Source organism: Dendroctonus ponderosae, unplaced genomic scaffold (genome assembly GCF_020466585.1).
Source record: "Dendroctonus ponderosae isolate FM_Combo_2020 unplaced genomic scaffold, Dpon_F_20191213v2 Dpon_F_20191213_4, whole genome shotgun sequence".
Classification (NCBI taxonomy): domain Eukaryota; kingdom Metazoa; phylum Arthropoda; class Insecta; order Coleoptera; family Curculionidae; genus Dendroctonus; species Dendroctonus ponderosae.
The window spans coordinates 1,475,733-1,497,591 of record NW_026018611.1 but is presented as its reverse complement, the minus strand read 5'-3'; the positions used below and the strand labels follow the sequence as shown (position 1 = coordinate 1,497,591).

Here is a 21,859-nt window from a genome sequence, read left to right as displayed (position 1 = left end):
ATAATTGGGAAATATTAGATTCTTTTAGGTCTTTGCTGTCTTGAAACCTCAAATTTGTTCGAATTATTGTCTGCATTTGCCTGCGTAGCAAATGTAGACAATAATTCGAACAAATTTGACGTTTCAAGACAGCAAAGACCTAAAAGAATCTAATATTTCCCAATTATGAGTTTGTATGGATTTTAAATCTGATGATGGCGCTGTTGTCTCGCCGAAACATTCTGTGAAATAAACTACACAAAAAGAAATATTTCACATTTTGACTGTACCGCAGGAGAGATAAGAATATAAGAACAAGTACACGCCGTCAGGAAAACAAATCGGAATAGTGCTTAGTTAAGTCAACCAATGCTTACAGTGGAAATCAAGTAGAGGCTGGTGCACAGGATGAACAAGGTGGCAGTCACTTGACTGAGGGTTATTATGTGGTAAATTCCCTCCAGGTGCTTGCAGGCTCTAAAACTCGAGTGTTACTACCTCCACCCACCGGTCTGGTTGGGTACCTTAGAGTGATTTGCAGGTGTTTGATGATCTTTTTCGTCTCCAAATCCATTTGTCTCAGCACCAGTGGGTGCTCGCGAATTGCGTGGCAAGGGGGCGCCAGTGCCCCCACACAGTAGTGTAGGGTGCTTCTTTCGCGCACGGTTTTAAAGGCCCCCTGGATCAGTACCATGTTCTCTGCTATGCAGTTTAGGATGTTCATAAAAAGCGCGTCCATGCCCACCACGCTGTACGCATAGGAGAACATTGGCCCTGAAAACGAACAACGTTTCACCTGCCCTACCGCAGTCCACCTGCAGGCAGTTACCTGCCTGATAAGCCACGGCCAGCAAATATTTGCCTGGCGTGTCATAGGAGAAGGGCATCCAGCAGAAGTAGGGCAGTCGGCTGGGGAGCTTCTGCAGGCCGCCCTGCGGTTGGTTCAAATACTCGGCCACGGCGATCAGGGGCGGGATGTACGAGGAGATGAGAGTGGCGTGGGCCAAGCAAAGGAACAGCAGCGAATATCTGCGCCCGATGGCCCTATGAAGGTGCGAAATCCGATGGGGGCTAAAATCCTGCAACAGGAGTGAGTCGGGAATTAAGTTCCGCGGTGCATATTGTTCGCTCCCATCGGCCAACCTGGTGGATTTTCGCGGAAACTGCCCCCGAACTGGGCGCGAAGTTGGCCGAAGACCACTTCGTCCAGAACGAATCCGGGCGCAGACCGTCTGCACCATGAAAATTTGGGAGTTTTCACATCACTCACCGCATAACCCTCATAGTGCAGCTGAGGACTCTCCAACGCGTTCATGATGTCCCTGAGCAGATGGCCGTAGAAGTACCAAAGAATCACCTTGACGGCGCCCATGAAATGAGTGAGGAAGAAATTGACGTTCTTGATCAGCTCGTACTGGCTCTTGTAGGTGTAAAAAAGCGACACGAACTCGGTACCAGTGAACCAGAGGTTCACGAAGAGAAACACGCCAATGGTGTAGAGCTGGTACAAGCGCCGAACGACTCTGTTGGGGGTGCTGGGCGGCCAGAGCCCCGCACACTTCAAAATCCATCGGTTCACCGAGAAAAAGTCAGTGGCATACACCTCATACGATGGCTGTTTGATCATGTTGCCCACTTTCAGAGGGTTCCGATGGAAATCGCCGCTTTTATATCCAAGTGTTGCAATCAGGTATTCACTTTGTTGGAGTGTTTAAAAATCCATATCGCATTTGGGTGAAAAAGGGAATATATTAACGCGGTTTGTCAAGGGAATAGCAAATGTTTTCATTGGGCGCAATTAAATCTAGGCGGCTTTGCCGATGGAGCATTGAATTTCCACGTCGACTTTGCCCAACTTCATCTTCACTTTGCCGCCCATCTTCCTCTTGTTGGGGCTTTCGCGTTTGCTTGTCTTCTTTTTCTTGGATCTCTTCACTTTGACTGCTGTGGTGGTGGAAGTGGACGTGTCGACCAGTTGCAGCTCTTCTTTGACGATCTCCAGAGCCTCCCGCTCGTCCATGAGGACGCGCTTTTCCTGCTCGATTGCGCTTTTGATTTTCTCAATAGTCGGGCGTCTGCTAGGGGGCTAAATTTTAGGGGTTTCACCGGTTGAGGCTGGTTTGAGTTAGTTGCAACTACCTGCTTGGGTACATAGGAGGTTTTGCGCAGCAAATCGCGCATTTGCTTCAGTTCCTCCAAGGTTTCGGTGCCCGAAAGGATGGAAGAACGCTGAAAAGTGCCCAGAACTTACGTGCTATTTTTTGAACGTTTCAAACTACATATACCTTTTTTTACAAACTTCTTGTTGGGTATTTCGCCTCAAAAATTTTTGTCTTTAAAAAAGATAGAATTTTCTCACGTCTTTTATTACAGATAAATGATAAATAGTGCTCCTATTCCGCAATAAGAACGAATTATTTATCAAAAAGTAAAGAAAAAGTAGTAAAAAATGAATCCGCCTCAACAATATAGAACTTATCTACATATACCTTGATTGGAGCGCTTTGCCCAACGGTTGCTATTGCTGATTTTTGCTCTTTTGCCGAGTTCTTAAGGCTTTTGAATGTGGAATTGGGAATGAAGGTGCCCGAGGACGCTCCGGCCTCAGTCGGCGCATTTTGCCCCTTTGTTTTGGAAAAGAGACTCTCCGCTGCCCCAAGGGGAGGTTTGTTCTCTTTGGCAGCTAGCAGCAGCTTTTCCCTGGTGTTGGCAAACTTTCTCCCACAGACTGTGACCATTTTTTGCGTATTTCCCGGCGAAAATGACGTTGACTTTGAAAACAACCGATTTCGATTGTTCCGTTTGGTGTTTGCGCGCCATTAGCAACAATTTCGCAATTTGCGCCAAATTAAGTCGTACAATTTGTCGCACTCTTTTGTGCTTTTGGCGGCCATCGGGTGCCATCATGTGCGGAAGTGTGATTCGGGAATCAATTGCCCGCCGGCATATAAATAGTGTGCCAGTTGCCTACAGGCACATATCATCTGCAAATAGCGGCGAGATTCGCTAGAGAGACTGCTTAAGTATGACTTTCCAAGGGGGAGTTTCCGTATTTTTGTGCATTCTAGGCGTGGCCCAGGTAATTATTGGTTTTAACGTTTGTGTTCGATTGGTGCCGTTTGTTTTTGCACATTTAGCTCGTTGCGGCTGGAAACTCGGATGACTTGTTCGCTCGCATTGCGCCGGCCGACGTGGAAATGTGCGGCAAAGACACTGGAGTTGATCGTAAGGAGTTTGAAGACGCCAGGGAGAAACGCGCCTTAAACCATAGCATGCTGTGCTTCCTTAAGTGTGCCATGGAAAAGGTCGGGTTTCTAAAGGACGGCCATCTAGAAATCGACCAAGCTAAGGTTGGTTGGTTGATGAATCCTGCAGATCTGCGGTTAATTCATTTTTGTTTTAGGGGTCGCTTCCGGACAAAATGATGGAGCCCGTAGTTGAATGCTTTAAGGCAGTTGGCCCGATTTCCACCTGCGATGACATCCAGAAGGTGGAGGACTGTCTGCCAAGCTCTTAAGGCTTAGATCATCCGGCTTAGATACGAGCAGTTGTTTGCAAAAATATACGTTATCCGTTAGGTTAAATGCAGTTTTTTCTTCTAATTAACATCCATGATGCAAATGACTTACTTTAAGTTCTATATTGTTGAGGCGGATTGCCTCACCAACATAGGCATATAGCGCGAAATTACGCCAATAGAGAGTATCTGCATCGACCAAAAATAACGTAAAAGTAATTTTTTTCACAAACTGTTTGTTGGGTGTTTTGCTTCAACAATTTTTGTCTTTAAAAAAGACAGAATTTCAACACGTCTTTTATTACGCTTACGCGGTAAAAAATAACGTAAAAGTAATTTTTTCACAAACTGTTTGTTGGGAATTTCGCCTCAAAAATTTTTGTCTTTAAAAAAGACAAAATTTCCTCACGTCTTTTATTACGCTTACGCCGTAATAAAAGGCGTGAGGAAATTCTGTCTTTTTTAAAGACAAAAATTTTTGAGGCGAAATTCCCAACAAACAGTTTGTGAAAAAATTACTTTTACGTTATTTTTTGTCGATGCAGATACTCTCTATTACGCTTACGCCGTAATAAAAGACGTGATCAAATTCTGTCTTTTTTAAAGACAAAAATTTTTGAGGCGAAATTCCCAACAAACAGTTTGTGAAAAAACTACTTTTACGTTATTTTTTGTCGATGCAAATACAATTAGAGGCAGCAGGAGCAGGGGTTTAGCGTGACGTTATTTTSTTGTCGATGTAGGTCGAGACAGAAACAATTAAAAAAATTAATGTTTTTAGCATTTACCTTCTTTTATTACGCTTACGCGGTAAAAAATAACGTAAAAGTAATTTTTTCACAAAACTTTTATTACGCTTACGCCGTAATAAAAGACGTGAGGAAATTCTGTCTTTTTTAAAGACAAAAATTTTTGAGGCGAAATTCCCAACAAACAGTTTGTGAAAAAATTACTTTTACGTTATTTTTTGTCGATGCAGATACTCTCTATTACGCTTACGCCGTAATAAAAGACGTGATCAAATTCTGTCTTTTTTAAAGACAAAAATTTTTGAGGCGAAATTCCCAACAAACAGTTTGTGAAAAAACTACTTTTACGTTATTTTTTGTCGATGCAAATACAATTAGAGGCAGCAGGAGCAGGGGTTTAGCGTGACGTTATTTTCTTGTCGATGTAGGTCGAGACAGAAACAATTAAAAAAATTAATGTTTTTAGCATTTACCGCAAAAATGCTAAACAAAACACGATCTAGGAGATATTTTACTGTGGTGCGCTCCTGCGAGTTATTCTCGACTTGTAATGGACTGACGGAGTGACGCCCTCCACCGTCTTCATATCCGGCGGACTGTCAGGCACCAAACCGACGTCGTACCTTTGCAGGAGGCCGGCAGTGAAAAGGAAAATATTGGCGCGCGCCATCGACTCTCCCATGCACCTGAAACAACCCATTTTCAGCACCACCCTTGTCGTACAAGGCACAATTTTACCTCCTTTTCCCCAGCCCGAAGGGCAAGTGGTTCTCCACCTGGACGACTTTCCCATTTTTCAGATAGCGCTCAGGGATGAATTCATCGGGATTCTCAAAGCCGGAGTCGGGCCCCATCATGGAACCGTGAAGATTGGCAACTACAAGAACGTCCTGGAACACAAAACCTGGGGATTTTCCGCAAAAACTGGCAACCAGGCCAAAGAAACTGACCTTTGGAATGATGTAGCCTCCTAGGTTGGTGTCTCTTAGGGCCCGATGGGGCACGGTGAAGGCTCGCCCCCCAAACATGCGCAGCCCTTCCAACACAATGGCTTCCATGTAAGGCATACTGAAGCAAATCGTTGCATTTAAAGGAAACAATAACACTTTTGAGCTCTCACTTAGTCCTATCCTGTAGACTGGGCGGTCTGCCCGCTAAAACCGCGTCAATCTCCTTCTGAGCCATTTTCTGCACCCGCTCATTGAGCATCAAGTAGAGAAAAGTGAAACTGATGGTGTTGCTGGTGGTTTCCGACCCGGCCATAAACATGTCCATGGAAATGGCCAGCAGCTGTTCCTCAGAAAAGGACTCGCCTGCAAACTTCCATTGCATTTCCCCCTGCCCGAATTGTTTTAGAGCTACTGACTGTGATCAGGAGAGCGCAGCACGTCCAGATACACGTCCATTAAATCCCTGGGATGATGCGGGACGTGCGTCTTCTTATGAGCGTCCAATTCATCGCGCAGAAAGTCCCAGATCTGCTGGTGCGTCTCCATGTAGCACTTGTAGCCGGACAGCTGCGGAGCCAAGTACTTGAGAATCGGAAAATGGCTGAAAACCAACAGAAATAAGCGCCCCCACAGAGATCCATCCAAGATCACCCACCTAAAAGCAGCGCCTACCATGTGGATGGTTTTGAACATTCTGAACATGATGCTCTGCAGCGACTTCATCTTCTGATCCTCTTGAGAATAGCGCACTCCTGCTAACATGCACCAGACCGTGTTCAGGACGCTCATACTGAACATGGACTCCATTTTGAATACCACTGAGCCTAAGAAAACGCACGCTCAAAACACCTAAAACTTGGCAACTGGAGAAAAGCACCTTGATTCTCGTCGATGGACTTCTCGATGAATTCCAGCAGATGCCCAACTTCCTGTTCGATCAGCACCGACATGTTCTTAGTGCCGAACCCAAACTCTTTCAGGTGGCGCAACAGAAACCGCTTCTGCTCCTGCCAGAACTTGTTGTCGGTCAACAGAACACCTAAAACAACCCCCAGTTCTACAACCGTCCGCCCCTGATCCACGCTGTCACCTCTGCGCTTGTTCCAGGTGCGCAACTTGAAGTAGGGGTCTATGGGGCGGCCAATCAAATCCTCGGATAGTTCCATCTCCTTGGTCTCCTGCGGGCCGTACACCACTACAATCGGGTCCTTGCCCACCTGGAAGCAGGATTTGAGGAAAACCTGGACTTTTATCGTTCTAACACCTGCCTTGAAACCCATCACTGGCCCATAGCGCTTACTCAGGGCTGCGGTGGCTTCATAGAGCGACCCCAGCTGGGTGCGCGCTCTCAGCAGCTGATGGGCGCTCCCTACTACGGGATACCATGCAGGACCTGGCGGGAATTTTTTCGGCTTCCGTGTATCCAGGAATGCCCACAGGCTCAGGATGGTCGCAACCAGTGACACAGCTATCCATATCATATCTGAAATAGAACTAAAAAATTATTTATTCCTGATACCCCCCTGTCTCAGCGCCGAGTAGGTCAGGCAAAGCCTAGCTGATGTGCATCTCTCTCTCGCTTTGGCCCCTGGGCCCACTTAGACTGAGACGAATATATGCGACGGTGTTGTTAGCTGGTCATGTTGTTGTCGCTCTCACAAACACGCAGAAAACAAATTTCTGCGATTTTTACTGGGCCGGACTGGCGCAAATGAAATAACTTATGCGCATTTATCCTCTCCGTTATTCAATTATGGCCGATTTTAAGGGCACAAGCCCCGCTTCACACTGATTTTAGTGAAAAATCTCTTATGGTAATCTGATACAACCAGTTGCAATTGGAGTCAGTTCTAGATAGTGAAAGCAGGCGTGAGCGGCTGATTTTTCCGTAAAGGAAATTGCACCTATTACCTAACGGTGAAAGTTGCAATCTGCATGGGAAGAATCGAGTGCATTAGATTGAGTAATCGGCAATATTTACGCGCGTGAGGATATTTTTTGGCACCACCCTAAGCCCCGAAGCGTTAAGATGGGCAATGTTCCAAAATAAGGTAGATGAAGGCGCCACTGGCACGCAGAACATCTCCAATCGTACGCGGTTTTTGCAAAAAACGGGTTCAAATAAAGTCCCAACCGTGCAGAACTTGTTCCTAAACTCTCACTGTCTGGAATTTCCTATTTGTTTTCCTTATTAAGGAATAAAATGGTTTACAAACGCTTAAACAATGGCTTAACTCACTTTGAAAAAGTCCGTCTCGTCTTTTGCTTCGATCACAGTCGCTGGTTGGCGCCGGCACTTGTCAGCAAAGACTCTCTTGATCGGCGACGTTTGCGTCTTATATGAGCCCACTTCTGATTGGGTTGCGGACGAATGCATAAAACCCTTGACACTTTTGCGGTTAAATCGCAGGAAGTGAATCGTCTGCTGCAGTCCTGCAAAATTCATTGGAATTATTATTCAACCATCTGGTCTCACTGGCGATTTTGTTATACGATGTCGGAACTGAATCACATATTTTGGCTTATTTTCCTCACTGCGTGTAATTGTTATAACATTTGTATATCGTTTCGGCGAGACAACAGCGCCATCATCAGATTTAAAATTTACACAAACGCATGATTGGTAAAAATCAACGTTCTTTTAGGTCTTTGCCTTCTTGAAACCGTAAATTTGTCTCTCGACAGACAATTTGTCTCTCGACAGACAAATTTAAGGTTTCAAGAAGGCAAAGACCTAAAAGAACGTTGATTTTTACCAATCATGCGTTTGTGTAAATTTTAAATCTGATGATGGCGCTGTTGTCTCGCCGAAACGATATACAAATTTGTATTTCACACTTTGACTGAAACCCAAGAAGGAAAAGAATATAATATAAAACAATAAATAAATAACATTTTTGAACTGTTTAAAGAACAAGAAACTCTTTGGAAAATCAAACCGCAATTGACAAAACTGCAAGAACCCAAGAAAGAGATGAAAGAAGATGCAAAAAACTGGTTTTAGAACATCGAGTAAAAGAAAATTTTAATTGGTTCAACTTTCTTAAACCTACCTCTGAAGGTGCCGCCCACGCGGGATAGCGAAACGTCAGGACCAAATTCCTATGGACGCCGACCTAAAAACTCGAAAACGATATTTTATTTAACAATTTCCGCGGCATTTAAGCGCAAACTTCAAGTAAAACGCACTACTTCTGATAGCTATACCTTTAAACTGCCTGCAAAACAAAGTAATTAAAAATCGGCGACAAATATTTCAATCCGTGAAGAACTGGATCACCATGAGTGCGAAAAAAATCCCAGCTACGTTCCTGAACAGAAGAATCAGCGTTAGTTAATTCACTGGAATCAGTGTCGGCCTGCGAGTCTTCATGGCGCAATAAAACATTGAATAAAAATGGTAATATTTATTGAAAGACAATATTAGTTGTGGATAAATTGGTTGCCGAAAATACACAAACTTAACAACATCAGAAAATCAACTCAATAATATTAATAATAATTGACCGCAATATACAGGCTGAAAAATGAGATTCACACACAGATCAACAAATGGTTTAGGAAAATAGATTTGTCTTATCCAATTACGAATGTACCCTGTACATTTTCCAAGCAAACTAAACACTATACAGGGCGCGGTGTCGACCAACATCGACTCATCCCACATCCTGCAGGTGAGGCAAAGTTGAACAAAAGAGGCGCGTTTTGCCAATTACGTCACTTACTGCACACGACATGTATTCTAAATATTAGACATATTGTCAGCACACCGATATAGTTTGATTTGATTAGTTACATGGGTTAATCTAGGAAGCGACGATTGGGCGTTGTTGACACCGATTTTTTTGTTTTTTCCTTAACTTGACTAGACAACAACACATACAGCCGTTGGGCAGTTTGCAAGGCGAGCGAAACAACAGCGTGTGCTGGAAAGAGACGCCGTATTAAGAGGCCACGCCTCCAGAAGCCCTGCCCTTTTCCGCGCAATGCGCTGCTGTCCCGCTCACTCTCCGACAGTCCAGATGCGCATACGCAACATTGGCACTGAAAATATTCGATATTCTGAGTATTCTACGCCTAAGACACAGTAAATTACGGGATAATACGAATTCCTTGACCAATTCCTGTTTAGCGTTACTCAGTCAGTCTGTTTTGCGAACCAATACAAAAATACATTTTCTCTCAAATCCAACAGCGCCATGTTTTGGGCAGTTTTGTATCTTTTTTAAGAGAAACCCCACAAATCAGTTCATGGTCCCTGGGTATGATAAGCAACTGATATTTGAGCGGCGTCTACCGGAAACATGCCCATAGTGGGTGGGCTCAACTTTTGATATGTTGATAACGCAGGAATCGCCCGCAGCCGGAACCTGAACAGCTGCCAAAGAGGTCGCCACCATAGGAAAATCACTCACCTTGAGGGAGACGTTGACAGAGGAATGGAGTGCAGTCAGAGGAGGAGCGCTTACATCTAACGATAAACTACGGGGGTTTTCAACTATCACAGACTGAGCAAATGTTTGTTGGGCGCGGCACTGCGATCACCCGGATGAAAAGAGCGGAAAATCGACAGGACGTTCGAACGCATGGCTGTGCGTTATCTGGGCTCCACTTCGTCCTGGATGTGAATCTGCAAACCAAAACTGTTAGCGGCCGCATCTTCGGCTCGTTTAACCCCTACCTCGCTTAGAATCGCCCAATTTTCGCTGTCAGAGTGCACATTTAACCGCAACGCCTGGATCCTGCCCAAGGCGTCATCCACCGACCCTCTGGCTATTCCGGCACTGTCGAATTTACCTGCAAAACACTCGCAACTTAGTTAAAATTGACCGAATCAACGCGGGTTCTGAATTAGCAATAAATTATACAGTGAGTGTTCCCGGTTGCTATAGCAACCGAGTCAATTCGGCAGGATGTAGGAGGGGTTGACACGGTGACGTTTCAACCGTTCCAGGAGTGTGTTCATAAACAACGATAGCGGCAACGGTGCATCCGTTGTCGCGACTATACAGTGGCTCTTTCCCGCACACATGAGAGTGTATCTTTCCTTGTCTAAGACCGGGTAATTGGGCAAAAGGGGATGACTTTATGAACATGGTCCAAGTGGCATCAGGACGGCGCCAAAATTCGACAAACTCGTCGATTTAAATTTAAAAAAATCGAGCCCAGAAACGCCTAATTTTGGTACAAAAATTCGGTGTTAAAACTGTATGCGCTTGTTGCTGATTGCAGTTTCCAATAAAAAGGGCAAGTTTTCGCCCTTTGGGCCACTCTGTATTAAGATTAATCGATCAATCTTATCTCTAGCCAGATAAAGTTTTTATTAGGGCTTGATAGTTGAGAACAATTCGGGTGGTTTACCATAACAGTGGGAATAAAGTGTTTTTACTTTAGAACTTCCTGACCACTGAACACATTGAATCCACCGGGTGAGCCAATTGTAAGTGACGCAACTTTTCCAGCGGGTTGCACACTTAAAGAATGAGTAAAAACTGTATAAGGAGTGAAAAATACGGTTTTTCTAGTGAATTTTCGACTACATATTCAGTTTCAGGAGTTTGAGTCGCTTTCAAGTGAAGCGCCTGAAATGAAGTGGATTGAATGGAAGGTGAAGCCGAAAGGATTTCGGACGATTGTTCTCAAACTTTCCCCATTTTTAGGCTCAAGTTTCATCTAAATTATTATTATATTTATTTCGTTACGTTTCGGCGAGACAACAGCGTCATCATCAGATTAAAAATCCATACAAACTCATAATTGGGAAATATTAGATTCTTTTAGGTCTTTGCTGTCTTGAAACCTCAAATTTGTTACCTTGTTTTACAAATAAAAACTTTTATATCGTTTATTTCATTACGTTTCGGCGAGACAACAGCGCCATCATCTCATTTAAAATTCATACAAACTCATAATTGGGAAATATTAGATTATTTTAGGTCTTTGCTGTCTTGAAACCTCAAATTTGTTCGAATTATTGTCTGCATTTGCCTGCGTAGCAATTATGAGTTTGTATGAATTTTAAATGAGATGATGGCGCTGTTGTCTCGCCGAAACGTAACGAAATAAACGATATACAAAAAAAATGTTGTTTCACACTGTGATTGAAGCCCAGGGAAGGAATAATATAATAACAGCTACACGCAGTCAGGAAAATAAATCAAAAAAAGTTTCTTCTAAAGATGAGAAAACTTTCCAACGTTTATTTCTATTAGTTTTGAAACTCAAATTTTTAAAGGGGAAAGTGCAATTAACGAAAAATTCGCGCTTTTGGAACTATTGGAGAATTTTGAACACATTTTTTACGAATCAGTGGCGTACTTCAGAATTTGAGAAACTCGTGCGTCCAAGAGTGGAAAGCCCGTTGTTTCCTGCACAAAAAAGCGATTTTAGCCCAAACTCCGAAAGTCGGCCGTTCTAGGGAAAAATTGCAGCATGAAGGCAAACTTCAGCCGCATGTTTCCCGTGATAAAACGCCGTTTTACTCTAAAACGGCCGACTTTAGGGCTTTAGAGCAAGAGCACCGTTTCGGGGAAAAACCAATCGCCTTTCGAACAGTGCAGTGAACTTTTGGCAAATCCCACGTTTGGCTCGCCGTGTACCACACCGTATATTAATTTAATTGGAAATAAGCCTCGTAAATTTGAACCGATATACACACCGGTGGCCCTGCCAAATCGACAATAGTGTTGTGTGACTTTCTAAAAATAATGTGGGCAATTTTAAGTGGCTGTGAGAGAGGACACGGTGTCACCAAAAATCGACACTAAACATGCAAGTTCCATTATATACGGCTTGCAAGTGATGCTCGTGCTCAAACCGGCGCTTTCTCTCTGGGTAATTATTCCAACAGTTAATAGTTTAGGAGTTCTGATAGATCAAAACAGCGCTCGATGTTTATCATTCGAGAATGTTCAACAAACACTCACTCAGAGCCAAAACTGCTCGAACCGAGTGTTTTATAGAGCCATAAAAACGGTGGCAATTCGGATTTAATGCGTTAATAAACAATCGTAGCCAGTGGCGTGCGCTTGGGCTTGAGAACTGTTGCCCGTTGCAGCTCCTTAAACATGAAGGTGGACCCGGAGCTGATGTTCGAATGTCTGATCTACATCAATGCGTTTTACTACCCGGTATTCGCATCGGCCGAATTCATCATGGTGATCGCAAAGTACCAAAGTATCCGAGACACCCCCAACATCGAACAGGATGGCGCCGTTTGCTTTGCCCGACTGATCGGGGAAATCCTCAAAATCCTGGTGTTCTACCGATGGAAGGAGCAGCGACGAAGTAAGCAGCCGACATATCGAGCAAATTTCCCCCTTTTCTTACTCACTTTGAGGCTTTTCAGAGCTGGTCACGGCCTTTGTGCTACTGATGACGTTCCTGACCGTAGCCACAGTGGTGTACGCGTTCGGGTTCCAAAACCCGCTACTGAAGTTGGAAAAAGTGCTCTGCTGTCTCACGATCATGCTCACCGCCACTGAGATCGTCTTCGGCGTGCTCTTCTTTTTCCCGTGCTTCAAAAAAGTCGACTACTACTAGTTGACCATACCCCGTATATGAAGCGCAGTCGGTCGCAAAGTGAATCCCATGGGCGCAATTTACTCTGCGCCGCCCCAATATCGCATTCAACGTCTGGGGCGATTGTAGAAGTGTATTTTGTAATAAACCAATTTGAAATCGAGCAGGGCTTCGCCCCCTTTCAGGCGCCTGAAGTAGCAAAACGTCCGCAGCCCCCAACCGTTCAAAGTAGGGCTCGGAATTTTTAAAAATCTGATATTCGAATATTCGTTTAGTGGTTTATTCGAATAGTAAAATTATTCGAATACTCGAATATCTAACGAATATTCGAGTATTCGGGGGGGTTATTCGGGTCATGACCCCCAAGGCTTCTCAAGGACTACCGTTGTCGAAGAAAGAATTATCAGAAATTTCTGAAATAATGAGCAATTCAACAACTGAGTCAACCAGCTGACACTGCCTATACCACAATCTATAGTCCCTGTGTTCGATGAACCCACAGCAGGCAACCATACATGCTCGGCCCCAAGCAGAGGCGCAACAGTTCTCGCTCTTTTTCTATTGCTTGTTCAACGAGCGCGACGACAGTCATTGCAAGCCGCGGAAGTATCGGAGAAAACCAAAATTATCCTCTTGATTGAAATTTTCCGGGTCGTCTATGCATTATACATGGTGACTTACCCACTATAACAAACCCGTCACTGGTAAGATTCGACGAGGGGGGCGAAAGCCACCTGGGCGCCGCCACTGGCAACACTTCCACCGTGGTGTTGTAGAACTTATCCGAGGGATGCTCGGCGTTGCCACTCTTGAACAGATAGCTGCACACACCAGGAAATAAACCGTCAACTGTGCGACCGCTTTGAGTTTTTGCAGTACCTTCTGATGGGAATCGGGGTGGCGAACTTGAAAATCAAGTGATCGCCCGGCTGCGGCAGCAGCCCCCAGTAGAAAGTCTCGCCCAAGTAGGCCCTCCTCAGGGTGTACTGCTTGTAGTGCTTGATGTCGGACGTGATCTCCGCCTCTGGATTGGCGTGGGGGAAAAACAGCGCCACTTTGCCAAACTGCTTATCCTGTGCAAGGGAGAGCGAGAGAGCGCGTGAGTGCGAGTCAAACAAGGAGGGCGACTGTGGACTACCTTCAGTTTTTGCACTTTGCCCTTGAGAGAGGAGTGCGTGCCGATGTGCTGGAACAGAGAGGGCTTGTAGTGGATCCATTTTCGCGCCTTTTCTCTCTTGCAAATATCCTGCAATGGAAACAGTGTGGTATTAAATAATCCACAGAACGTTTTAGGTAGAGCGAGTGGGACTTTACCCACAAATTGCTCATGTACATGCCGAAAAGAATTCCGGAAATTTGTTGGACTCATTGAACAAGCACGGCTTAACAAGCAATTAACAGGTCGGTAACAAGTCATTAAAATTATTTTTCTCGGGCAACAAGTGGAATTGTGGTGTTGACCAAGCCACTTAAACGGCAGCGAGTGCTAAATGCCGAATGCAACCTTGAAGCTTCGGAAAATTGGTTTACGTACGTTGTTCTTCTCGTAGTTGCACACTTTGGTGTAGAGCAGATGGTCCAGCAGCCAATCGACCGGCTTATCGTTGTAGAACATTTGGAAGAATGTGATCAGCCAGGGCAGTTCGGCGCTTTTGAACATTTTCCCTGAAACACCGGCAAATGAAAAATTCCCGAGCGCACGGAGAAGCTCGGCCTTAAAACGAGTAATTCCTCACCAATGAAGCCCAGCTGGCAGAAATCCAGCACGAACCACGCCTCCTTCTTCGATGTCTTGTCGATGGCGAACTTCTTCATCTCGCTGATATACTGGGGTTTCGCCAGAATGTCGTCTTCCAGTTGCACGTAAAACGTGCCCTTTGACTGCGAATAGGACATCAAGTAGGCGAAGTCCAGGTTCTGCTTGGAGCGCCACCTAACCCGCTCGGGGGAGTCCCCCAAGGTGATGCGCAGCTTGCCGAAGTCCGGGTAGTAGCCGGCAGAGGGCGCCAGCACCTCTATTAGCCCCGACTCGATATAGGCAGCAAACCTAAACTCGATTTCCTTGGCCACCTGAAGCACGTACTCCATATCAGTCTGGAAACCCAACCCGATTACTCCCCTCTGCTGGTTAACATTTCCTCCTCCGGCGCTTACTTCGGCTATAAACACAACAATCAGGGAGTCGTTGGCCTCCTCGACGGTCATGCCCTCTATCAGGTTGTTCAGGGTGTCCATCAGGTAGCTTTGCTTCTCGCGTTTCACCGTGGGAACCCCCAGCACCACCGAAACACCCAGTCGTCCTTTGGACAACAGATAGGCCAATCTGGGGAACCAAGCAACTGCAACTGCTGCTACTTAACATCCCCCACCAACCTTAAGCTCGAAACGTCGTCCAGCAGATGCGGCAGGAAGTGATAGGAGCTGGGCATGCGAAGCGAGAAGGGCGGATGGACGCCCTGGGCGGCCGCCATGCCCGACATGTTCTTCAGCAGCTGCTTCACTTCGGGGCGCAGCTCGGGAACGGGGGCGGCCAGCAGGGCGGACGCGTTGGGCGGCAGCGCCAGCAAGTCAATGTGCTCGGTCAATCGGCGCAGGTCCTCCTGCCGCGTGCGGTACATCGAGTCCAGGTACTGCAGCTTCACTTGCAGCTCGGCGATGCGCTGGATGAGCAGCTGTTCGGACGAAACGTCTGAAACAACCCAGTTGAATTCAACACATGCATACTTTCAAAGGCTCCCCCGTAACGCTGCACAGCACCCACGGCATCGTTCGGGGTGAGTCCAGGAGCTTCGGGTAATTCCGCCCAAGTGCACACGAGCGAGAGCCACCGGGCGTTCGGCTCGCCAATCGCCCGTCCTTGTCGCACCGGGCCGATTTACCAGGGCCATTAGAGACGTTAAATGAATAAGCGGTTGGCGAAACGTGCGGGCAAAAGTAAACTGTAAACTATGTTAGTGAGCGTGATGCAAAACAACCTCAGTACTATCAAAAGAAATAGACTTTCGAGGCCATTCCTTGAAACTAATGGGTTTTTCGGGTTTTTAGATCGTCGTTCGGTGGAATTTCTTTTGTGTGAAAACTAAAAACATTTCTATTTCTATTTCTAAGAAAGTTTCTTATAGAAAAGTGCGAAACTTAACTCTTTATCTAGCAATGAAAACAAGAGTTTCGTAGCTCAATCGGTTCTTTTAATACGAGGCAACGAATAAGAGCGGTTCTGAAGACTCGCGTTAAGGTTGAATTTTCGCATTTTGCCTGAAAACTAGAAACATTTCTTCAAGAAAGTTTCATATAGAAAAGTGGGCAAATTAATTCTTTATCTCGCAGTGAAAACTAGAGTTTCGTAACTCAACCGGTTCCTTTAATACGAGGCAACGAATAAGAGCGGTTCTGAACACTCGCGTTAATGTTGAATTTTCGCATTTTGCGTGAAAACTAGGAACATTTCTACAAGAAAGTTTCATATAGAAAAGTGCGCAATTTAACTCTTTATCTCGCAGTGAAAACTAGAGTTTCGCGGCTCAACCGGTTCTTTTAATACGAGGCAACGAATAAGAGCGGTTCTGAAGACTCGCGTTAATGTTGAACTTTCGCATTTTGCGTGAAAACTAAAAAATGTTCTACAAGAAAGTTTTATATAGAAAAGTGCGCAATTTAACTCTTTATCTCGCAGTGAAAACTAGAGTTTCGTGGCTCTGACGCGGGTTCTGATGAGAACAGTGTAAGCGTTCAAGCAAACCACTTCTGAAGATGCAAGCCACTCGTGCTTGCGAAACGTCAAGAGAAATTCTACCGAACGACGGCCTAAAAACCCGAAAAACTCATTAGTTTCAACCTCAGTACTGTTTGCTATTTGTGTTGCATATCGTGAGTGCAGCCCGACTGCATTTCGCCGCACTGCCCCGGAACGAATGCATTAAATCAACGCAACTGCGACTAACATTAATACAATAATTATATTATATGAGACAAAAAGCAAAAAGCGATTGCGTATTATTGCGACCCAGTTGATTTGCTCACGGCAAACAGTCAGTTCGCACTTCAATAACATGTGGAGCGTCTATTAATTGAGCAATCAGTTTAATTGGACACGTAGATCATACTGTTAGGTTTCCTTAACCAAATCTAATAATAATTGTTTGCTTTAATGAAATGAGCCACCTTTTGTCAATCAGTCTATTTTAGGGCAATTACAGTGGCAACGGTCGGTTGCAGCCGACTTATTGCCGATCAACCTCAATGCTCAAGTGCAATACGGCATGTAAGTGTGTCTTTAAAAGTTCCAAGCGGCCTTCACGGTCCATTACCCGATCTAGTAGACCTTATATAGTCGCAATGCTGTCCTGGTTTCGCCAATAAAGGAGTTTTGCTACCGGAGTTTCTGAACAAACACCTGATCTGGTTGAATCACCTAAGCGCTCATTACATGTCCTGTGAACTGGGACTGGAATATATCATTTGACCTCCGAACTTTGCAACCACCCCCGGTAAATAGAAATGAAGAGTTTTCGTTGTCCGATAATTCTAAACTGACAGGGAGTTTTCGCGGCGTAAGCGGACAAATAATTTTTGGAATAAGAAAAATTTACTGCTTTCGGCGCCCTATTTGAACCTACCGGGTTCAAATCGCGCCGAAAGCAGTAAATTTTTCTTATTCCAAAAATTATTTGTCCGCTTACGCCGCGAAAACTCCCTTTCAACCTGGTAAAGAGGGCAGGCGGGACAAGAAAAGACTATGCGCGAGCCGAGCGTGCCGTCGCTCTCGCTCTAGGGCACAGAGGCGGAAATGGCCGAACGCCCTCCACCCGGCCCGAGCGCAGCGTGTGTGATACGAGGGACAATGAGAAACTAGTACCCCAGCAAAACAACGTAGCGGTTTTTGGTGCAAATAGTGCCAATGATTGTCTTCGCTCGCGATGAACAATGGCTGCTCTGTGAACTTTACCGGAAGGTAATTAAGGCCAAGAGGTCATGCGGAGCTGAACCTAAGGAGTCATATTGTTTGTAAATAATGGGTCCATTCATCAATGGCAGACAATCGAGGTGAAAGCAGCCAGATAATTGCCCGTATCTATGTGTATCTGTACAGTTCTTGCGGACCCAAACCAGGGATATCAAAATGGATGGAAAATTGTGTGCACACGCCACTGCCCAATGGTCAGAGAGATATGCTTGGAACGCCGAGTTGTGTCGTAATACTTTTACGCGCAATGCAATTGGCTGGTGGGTGCAATTCCGTGACCAAACCTATAACCTGATTTGGCACGAATGACTTACTTTCCGCTCATTATCGCTAGATAACAATTAAAAATTCGCAGCCGAACGATTCGCGCGTTTTTAATTAACGCGGCTCACGGTCAAGACGGAATTCTCCAAATGGAGCCCAACCATCCTGCTGGAACTGAGCGCTTAGAATGGACTCGGCGAGTGATAAGAGGGCAGTTTTGCCATTGTTCTAACTGTTCAACTCGATTAGATCTTGCAAAGTTCCCATTCTAAGTGCGTGCGTTGGTTATGGGCTGTTGCAACCCATCGGCCAGTATTTGCATTATAACGGCCGTTGATGATTAATTCAATGATCTAACCAGTGGTTAACATATTTGGGTATTCTTGGGTATTCCTGCGTATTCAGCAGTCGATGCTTGCGGCCGTTTACCGTTAGATGTGCAGTATTTTTGGCCATTACCCGCCTGCACTGTTTTGATCAGAGGAGTTTTACCCGAGGAACCGGTTAAAAATTGGGTTGAGTTTCCCTCGACCAAAAGACTAAGCGCAAATGGGCCCTTAGTTATGTCCAAAGGGTGGTTTAGATCAACCAGCTGGGGAAATTTTGAATTTTTTTAGTCCTGGGTTTTACTTCTTGGTGCGCGGTTTTGCCATGTGCGCCTCAACAGCCTCAAACTCCCAAGCCCGAAGAGACTGAGCATTGAAATTTTGTGAGAAATTAGAGCAACTATTAAGCTGGGTATGACCAAAGAATGGATCAGATCAGCTGGCTAGGAGCATTTTTGATTTTGTGTTTTACTTCCCGGATATCGACTGCATCAAGCGCTTCAACACGGTCCATCCCCCGAACGGAAAGCGCCTGAGACTTAGAGTTTAGTGAGAAAATAGACCAAACATGTCCTTAGCTATGCGCAAAGAATGGCCGAGTTTCAAGCGGTGGGGAAATTTTTGGAATTTTTTTCATTTGGGGTTCAGCTCTTGATCAGCCTGTCGTCTAACACGCGCTTCAACTGCTCCAAACTCCCGAACGCGAAAAGACTTAGCAAAGAAATGTTGCGACAAAAAAGAGAAAATGTGCCCATACTTGCGCGCAAAGACTGACTGGAAGAATTTCCAAATTTCCAAACTTTTTTTTCCAAAAAATTTCCTTGACGGGTTTTGTAACAAGCATTGAACAGCCTCAAACCCGCAAACGGGCAGAGTTTGACAATGGAAATATACCAGTCCGAACCGCAAAAACCTCGGCCTGATTAACACGCTGGCAAATTTTCGGAAAACTCATAAACCCGGCAACATTGCACAGCAGTTTTGCCAAAGTGCGCGATTTTCACCTGAATCCTCAGCCAATGACCGACAAAAAAGCGACTTGAACAGAAAACAATCAACTTCCTGCTTGTGCATGTTCGAAATCAAGTTGGCTAAGGTCGCGTTCACACTCGCTATAATTGATGGGTTGTAAAATGCTGTTTGAACTTTTATCGCCCAGCCAGCGTATGCGATTAAAATAATTGCCAAGTACCGTTACCCGCATACGAACGTTTTCTCATTCTTAAGGAAAAAACCCAACCTTAACCTGCGATTGCATCATTGATTAATGACCGCCCGGCCGAACCGTGTGCCTTTAAAAGGATATTTGGACATTCCCCGTATAAGATAGTGCGCCGATTTGCCCGACGTCATGTGGTACCTTCTGATGGGTTGTCACTCCTGGCACAAGTTCCTATTATTTACGACGGAATGCGGAAACGCACAGACGAAATCGAGAAAGTCGCGTGCAGTTTTTCGCAATTAGTGTACCCGATCTAACGAACGACAATCTGGCAACTCAGCAATAATACAGTTAATTAACACCCTGAAAATCAGAAAAACATTTCGCGATAAGGCACTCAGCTATAAAACACTGAAAGCCATATTGTCAAATAACCCCTTTTTTCCCTGAACTAATGCGTTTTAAACATCAATGAAACCTGCCTAGGTTACATGCATTTGTAATGCACATATAGAGCAGCTGTCCACTGGTCCCAAGAGGGTACCAGGTGACGTCATGCGTAAGAAGTAAGTGGAAATTATGGCGCAGTCAGCAGTACCCTTTTTTTGGATAAGTGACAACGTCACTGATGACAGGCGATTGTTTACAGCCAATCTTGGCCACAGGAAAATTGGGCAAATCGGCCGGAAATCTGATATTTTCATAATCCCTAGCCGGTAACGCCCACTTTTCCGGGCCGACTTCCCTTTGTTTCCCAATGGATGTTTACAAACAAAAATGACGCTTGCCTGGCACGGAGAATAGGATGAAGCAGCAGAAGGGCACAAACAGGACGCAGCCCAAAACCAGGAAACAGTGCCGCCTTCTCAATGGAGACATCGCCAAGTTCAGAGCCATTCCGGAAATGGGCAAGTGGGTCAACCGGAACACTAAATCGGCCTCCGCTGGTTCCTTCACATAGGGAAAATGCGACTTTGGGACACTGTTGTGCTGCACTTGACATCAGTCACTCCCATTCAATCGTCAGTTCCGGTCTTCAACAGGCGCAAAAGGTCGAAATGGGGCCCCTCCCATCAAACAAAACACCAGTTGCCTGGACGCGTCCGATTGTCCTTCCGAGGATTATTTGCATGTAAACAATTTGGAAATCAGCTGTTTTGCCGGTCGTTCAGCAGCGTTGTGCTGTATACGCGAATTGAGATGGAGAGGTTAACCGCACACTAACAACAAACTGAAACGACTGCGCAAGCCGAACTAAATGCAAGAGGAAATTGAGGAAATGGTTATATAAAACGAAAGAGCGGCGTTGTCGCGCTTATGCTAGGAAAATCTTAGGAAAACCGTCGCGTTTTGCGCACCGTTTTTGAATGAGTGGCAGGGTTGCCAGCGGCTTGAGGACTCACCTGCGCTTTGGGGGGGATGCGCCTAATTTTGTACGCCTGGTCGAGGATCAGCCGCGCCATCTCTGCGGGCGATTGTGAACTCAACTTTACTTTGTGAATTTTAGTAAAATTCCTGGAATATGATTCGCCATCTTTTTTCAACTGCTGTTTCTGTTTTTATTTAATGGTTTTGTTCAGAATTTTCGTATTTTGCGTGAAAACTAGGAACATTTCTACAAGAAAGTTTCATATAGAAAAGTGCGCAATTTAACTCTTCATCTCGCAGTGAAAACTAGAGTTTCGTGGCTCAAGCGGTTCTTTTAATACGAGGCGACGAAAAAAAGCGGTTCTGAAGACTCGCGTTAATGTTGAATTTTCGCATTTTGCGCGAAAACTAGGAACATTTCTAGAAGAAAGTTTCATATAGAAAAGTGCGCAATTTAACTCTTCATCTCGCAGTGAAAACTAGAGTTTCGTGGCTCAAGCGGTTCTGAAGACTCGCGTTAATGTTGAATTTTTGCATTTTGCGTGAAAACTAAAAATATTTGTACAAGAAAGTTTCATTTAGAAAAGTGGGCAAATGAATTCTTTATCTCGCAGTGAAAACTAGAGTTTCGTAACCCAACCGATTCCTTTAATACGAGGCAACGAATAAGAGCGGTTCTGAAAACTCGCGTTAATGTTGAATTTTCGCATTTTACGTGAAAACTAAAAACATTTGTACAAGAAAGTTTCATATAGAAAAGTGCGTAATTTAACTCTTTATTTGGCAATGAAAACTAGAGTTTCGTAACTCAACCGGTTCTTTTAATACGAGGCAACGAATAAGAGCGGTTCTGAAGACTCGCGTTAATGTTGAATTTTCGCATTTTGCGTGAAAACTCAAAACATTTGTACAAGAAAGTTTCATATAGAAAAGTGCGTAATTTAACTCTTTATCTTGCAGTGAAAACTAGACTTTCGTGGCTCAAGCGGTTCCTTTAATACGAGGCAACGAATAAGAGCGGTTTTGGGAACTCGCGTTAATGTTGAACTTTCGCATTTTG

General features: G+C 44.9%; 5 protein-coding genes across 7 annotated transcripts in view; 2 read left to right on the top strand and 3 right to left on the bottom strand.

The window, feature by feature from the left end:
* LOC109542976 (odorant receptor 83a) overlaps positions 1-2,560 on the bottom strand; it is a 4,090-nt gene extending 1,530 nt beyond the window's left edge. Inside the window, exons 1-6 of the mRNA XM_048665652.1 lie at positions 2,469-2,560; positions 2,119-2,208; positions 1,250-2,065; positions 809-1,058; positions 504-753; positions 357-456 (exon numbers count right to left, since the gene is read on the bottom strand). Coding sequence (XP_048521609.1) covers positions 357-456; positions 504-753; positions 809-1,058; positions 1,250-1,606 — 957 coding nt within the window. The 5' untranslated portion in view covers positions 1,607-2,065; positions 2,119-2,208; positions 2,469-2,560. The remainder of the gene's footprint in view (positions 1-356; positions 457-503; positions 754-808; positions 1,059-1,249; positions 2,066-2,118; positions 2,209-2,468) is intronic.
* On the top strand, positions 2,417-3,563 carry LOC109542931. The gene is made up of 3 exons (XM_019912392.2): positions 2,417-3,058; positions 3,117-3,329; positions 3,383-3,563. The coding sequence occupies exons 1-3, from the start codon at positions 3,005-3,007 to the stop codon at positions 3,494-3,496; spliced, it is 381 nt and encodes a 126-aa protein (XP_019767951.1). The 5' UTR covers positions 2,417-3,004; the 3' UTR covers positions 3,497-3,563.
* Positions 3,564-4,698: 1,135 nt separating this feature from the next.
* On the bottom strand, positions 4,699-7,730 carry LOC109543005 (probable cytochrome P450 303a1). Its single transcript, XM_048665642.1, has 6 exons — positions 6,073-7,730; positions 5,851-6,019; positions 5,612-5,796; positions 5,366-5,558; positions 4,984-5,313; positions 4,699-4,931 (listed from the first exon to the last, which is right to left on the bottom strand). The coding sequence occupies exons 1-6, from the start codon at positions 6,674-6,676 to the stop codon at positions 4,757-4,759; spliced, it is 1,656 nt and encodes a 551-aa protein (XP_048521599.1). The 5' UTR covers positions 6,677-7,730; the 3' UTR covers positions 4,699-4,756.
* Positions 7,731-8,587: 857 nt separating this feature from the next.
* On the bottom strand, positions 8,588-20,770 carry LOC109543002 (alpha-1,3-mannosyl-glycoprotein 4-beta-N-acetylglucosaminyltransferase B). Its single transcript, XM_019912503.2, has 10 exons — positions 20,220-20,770; positions 15,090-15,405; positions 14,871-15,039; positions 14,453-14,810; positions 14,251-14,381; positions 13,855-13,962; positions 13,596-13,789; positions 13,398-13,537; positions 9,877-9,992; positions 8,588-9,825 (listed from the first exon to the last, which is right to left on the bottom strand). The coding sequence occupies exons 1-10, from the start codon at positions 20,326-20,328 to the stop codon at positions 9,793-9,795; spliced, it is 1,674 nt and encodes a 557-aa protein (XP_019768062.2). The 5' UTR covers positions 20,329-20,770; the 3' UTR covers positions 8,588-9,792.
* Positions 11,765-12,879, top strand: LOC109543003. 3 transcript variants are annotated; one of them, XM_019912504.2, is made up of 3 exons: positions 11,765-12,029; positions 12,210-12,482; positions 12,535-12,879. In XM_019912504.2, exons 2-3 carry the CDS (start codon positions 12,263-12,265, stop codon positions 12,735-12,737), a joined length of 423 nt encoding a protein of 140 aa, XP_019768063.1. In that variant the 5' UTR covers positions 11,765-12,029; positions 12,210-12,262; the 3' UTR covers positions 12,738-12,879. The 3 variants fall into 3 exon arrangements, with proteins under 3 accessions (XP_019768063.1, XP_019768064.1, XP_019768065.1); XM_019912505.2 differs by having other exon boundaries at positions 11,767-12,029; positions 12,253-12,482; XM_019912506.2 differs by having other exon boundaries at positions 11,783-12,029; positions 12,544-12,879.
* Positions 20,771-21,859: the final 1,089 nt, after the last annotated feature.

Excerpts from the sequence above, each read along its gene's own strand:
- LOC109543005 (XM_048665642.1), bottom strand. The coding sequence starts at position 6,676 with ATGATATGGATAGCTGTGTCACTGGTTGCGACCATCCTGAGCCTGTGG. Across the intron at positions 5,797-5,850 it reads ATGGTAGGCGCTGCTTTTAG|CCATTTTCCGATTCTCAAGT; the intron begins GTGGGTGATCTT and ends GTTGGTTTTCAG. Across the intron at positions 5,559-5,611 it reads GCTGCGCTCTCCTGATCACA|GCGAGTCCTTTTCTGAGGAA; the intron begins GTCAGTAGCTCT and ends GGAAGTTTGCAG.
- LOC109542931 (XM_019912392.2), top strand. The coding sequence starts at position 3,005 with ATGACTTTCCAAGGGGGAGTTTCCGTATTTTTGTGCATTCTAGGCGTG. Across the intron at positions 3,059-3,116 it reads GCATTCTAGGCGTGGCCCAG|CTCGTTGCGGCTGGAAACTC; the intron begins GTAATTATTGGT and ends TTGCACATTTAG. Across the intron at positions 3,330-3,382 it reads TAGAAATCGACCAAGCTAAG|GGGTCGCTTCCGGACAAAAT; the intron begins GTTGGTTGGTTG and ends TTTTTGTTTTAG.
- LOC109543002 (XM_019912503.2), bottom strand. The coding sequence starts at position 20,328 with ATGGCTCTGAACTTGGCGATGTCTCCATTGAGAAGGCGGCACTGTTTC. Across the intron at positions 14,382-14,452 it reads CTGCCAGCTGGGCTTCATTG|GGAAAATGTTCAAAAGCGCC; the intron begins GTGAGGAATTAC and ends CCGGTGTTTCAG. Across the intron at positions 9,826-9,876 it reads ATTGGGCGATTCTAAGCGAG|ATTCACATCCAGGACGAAGT; the intron begins GTAGGGGTTAAA and ends TTTGGTTTGCAG.
- LOC109543003 (XM_019912504.2), top strand. The coding sequence starts at position 12,263 with ATGAAGGTGGACCCGGAGCTGATGTTCGAATGTCTGATCTACATCAAT. Across the intron at positions 12,483-12,534 it reads ATGGAAGGAGCAGCGACGAA|GCTTTTCAGAGCTGGTCACG; the intron begins GTAAGCAGCCGA and ends ACTCACTTTGAG.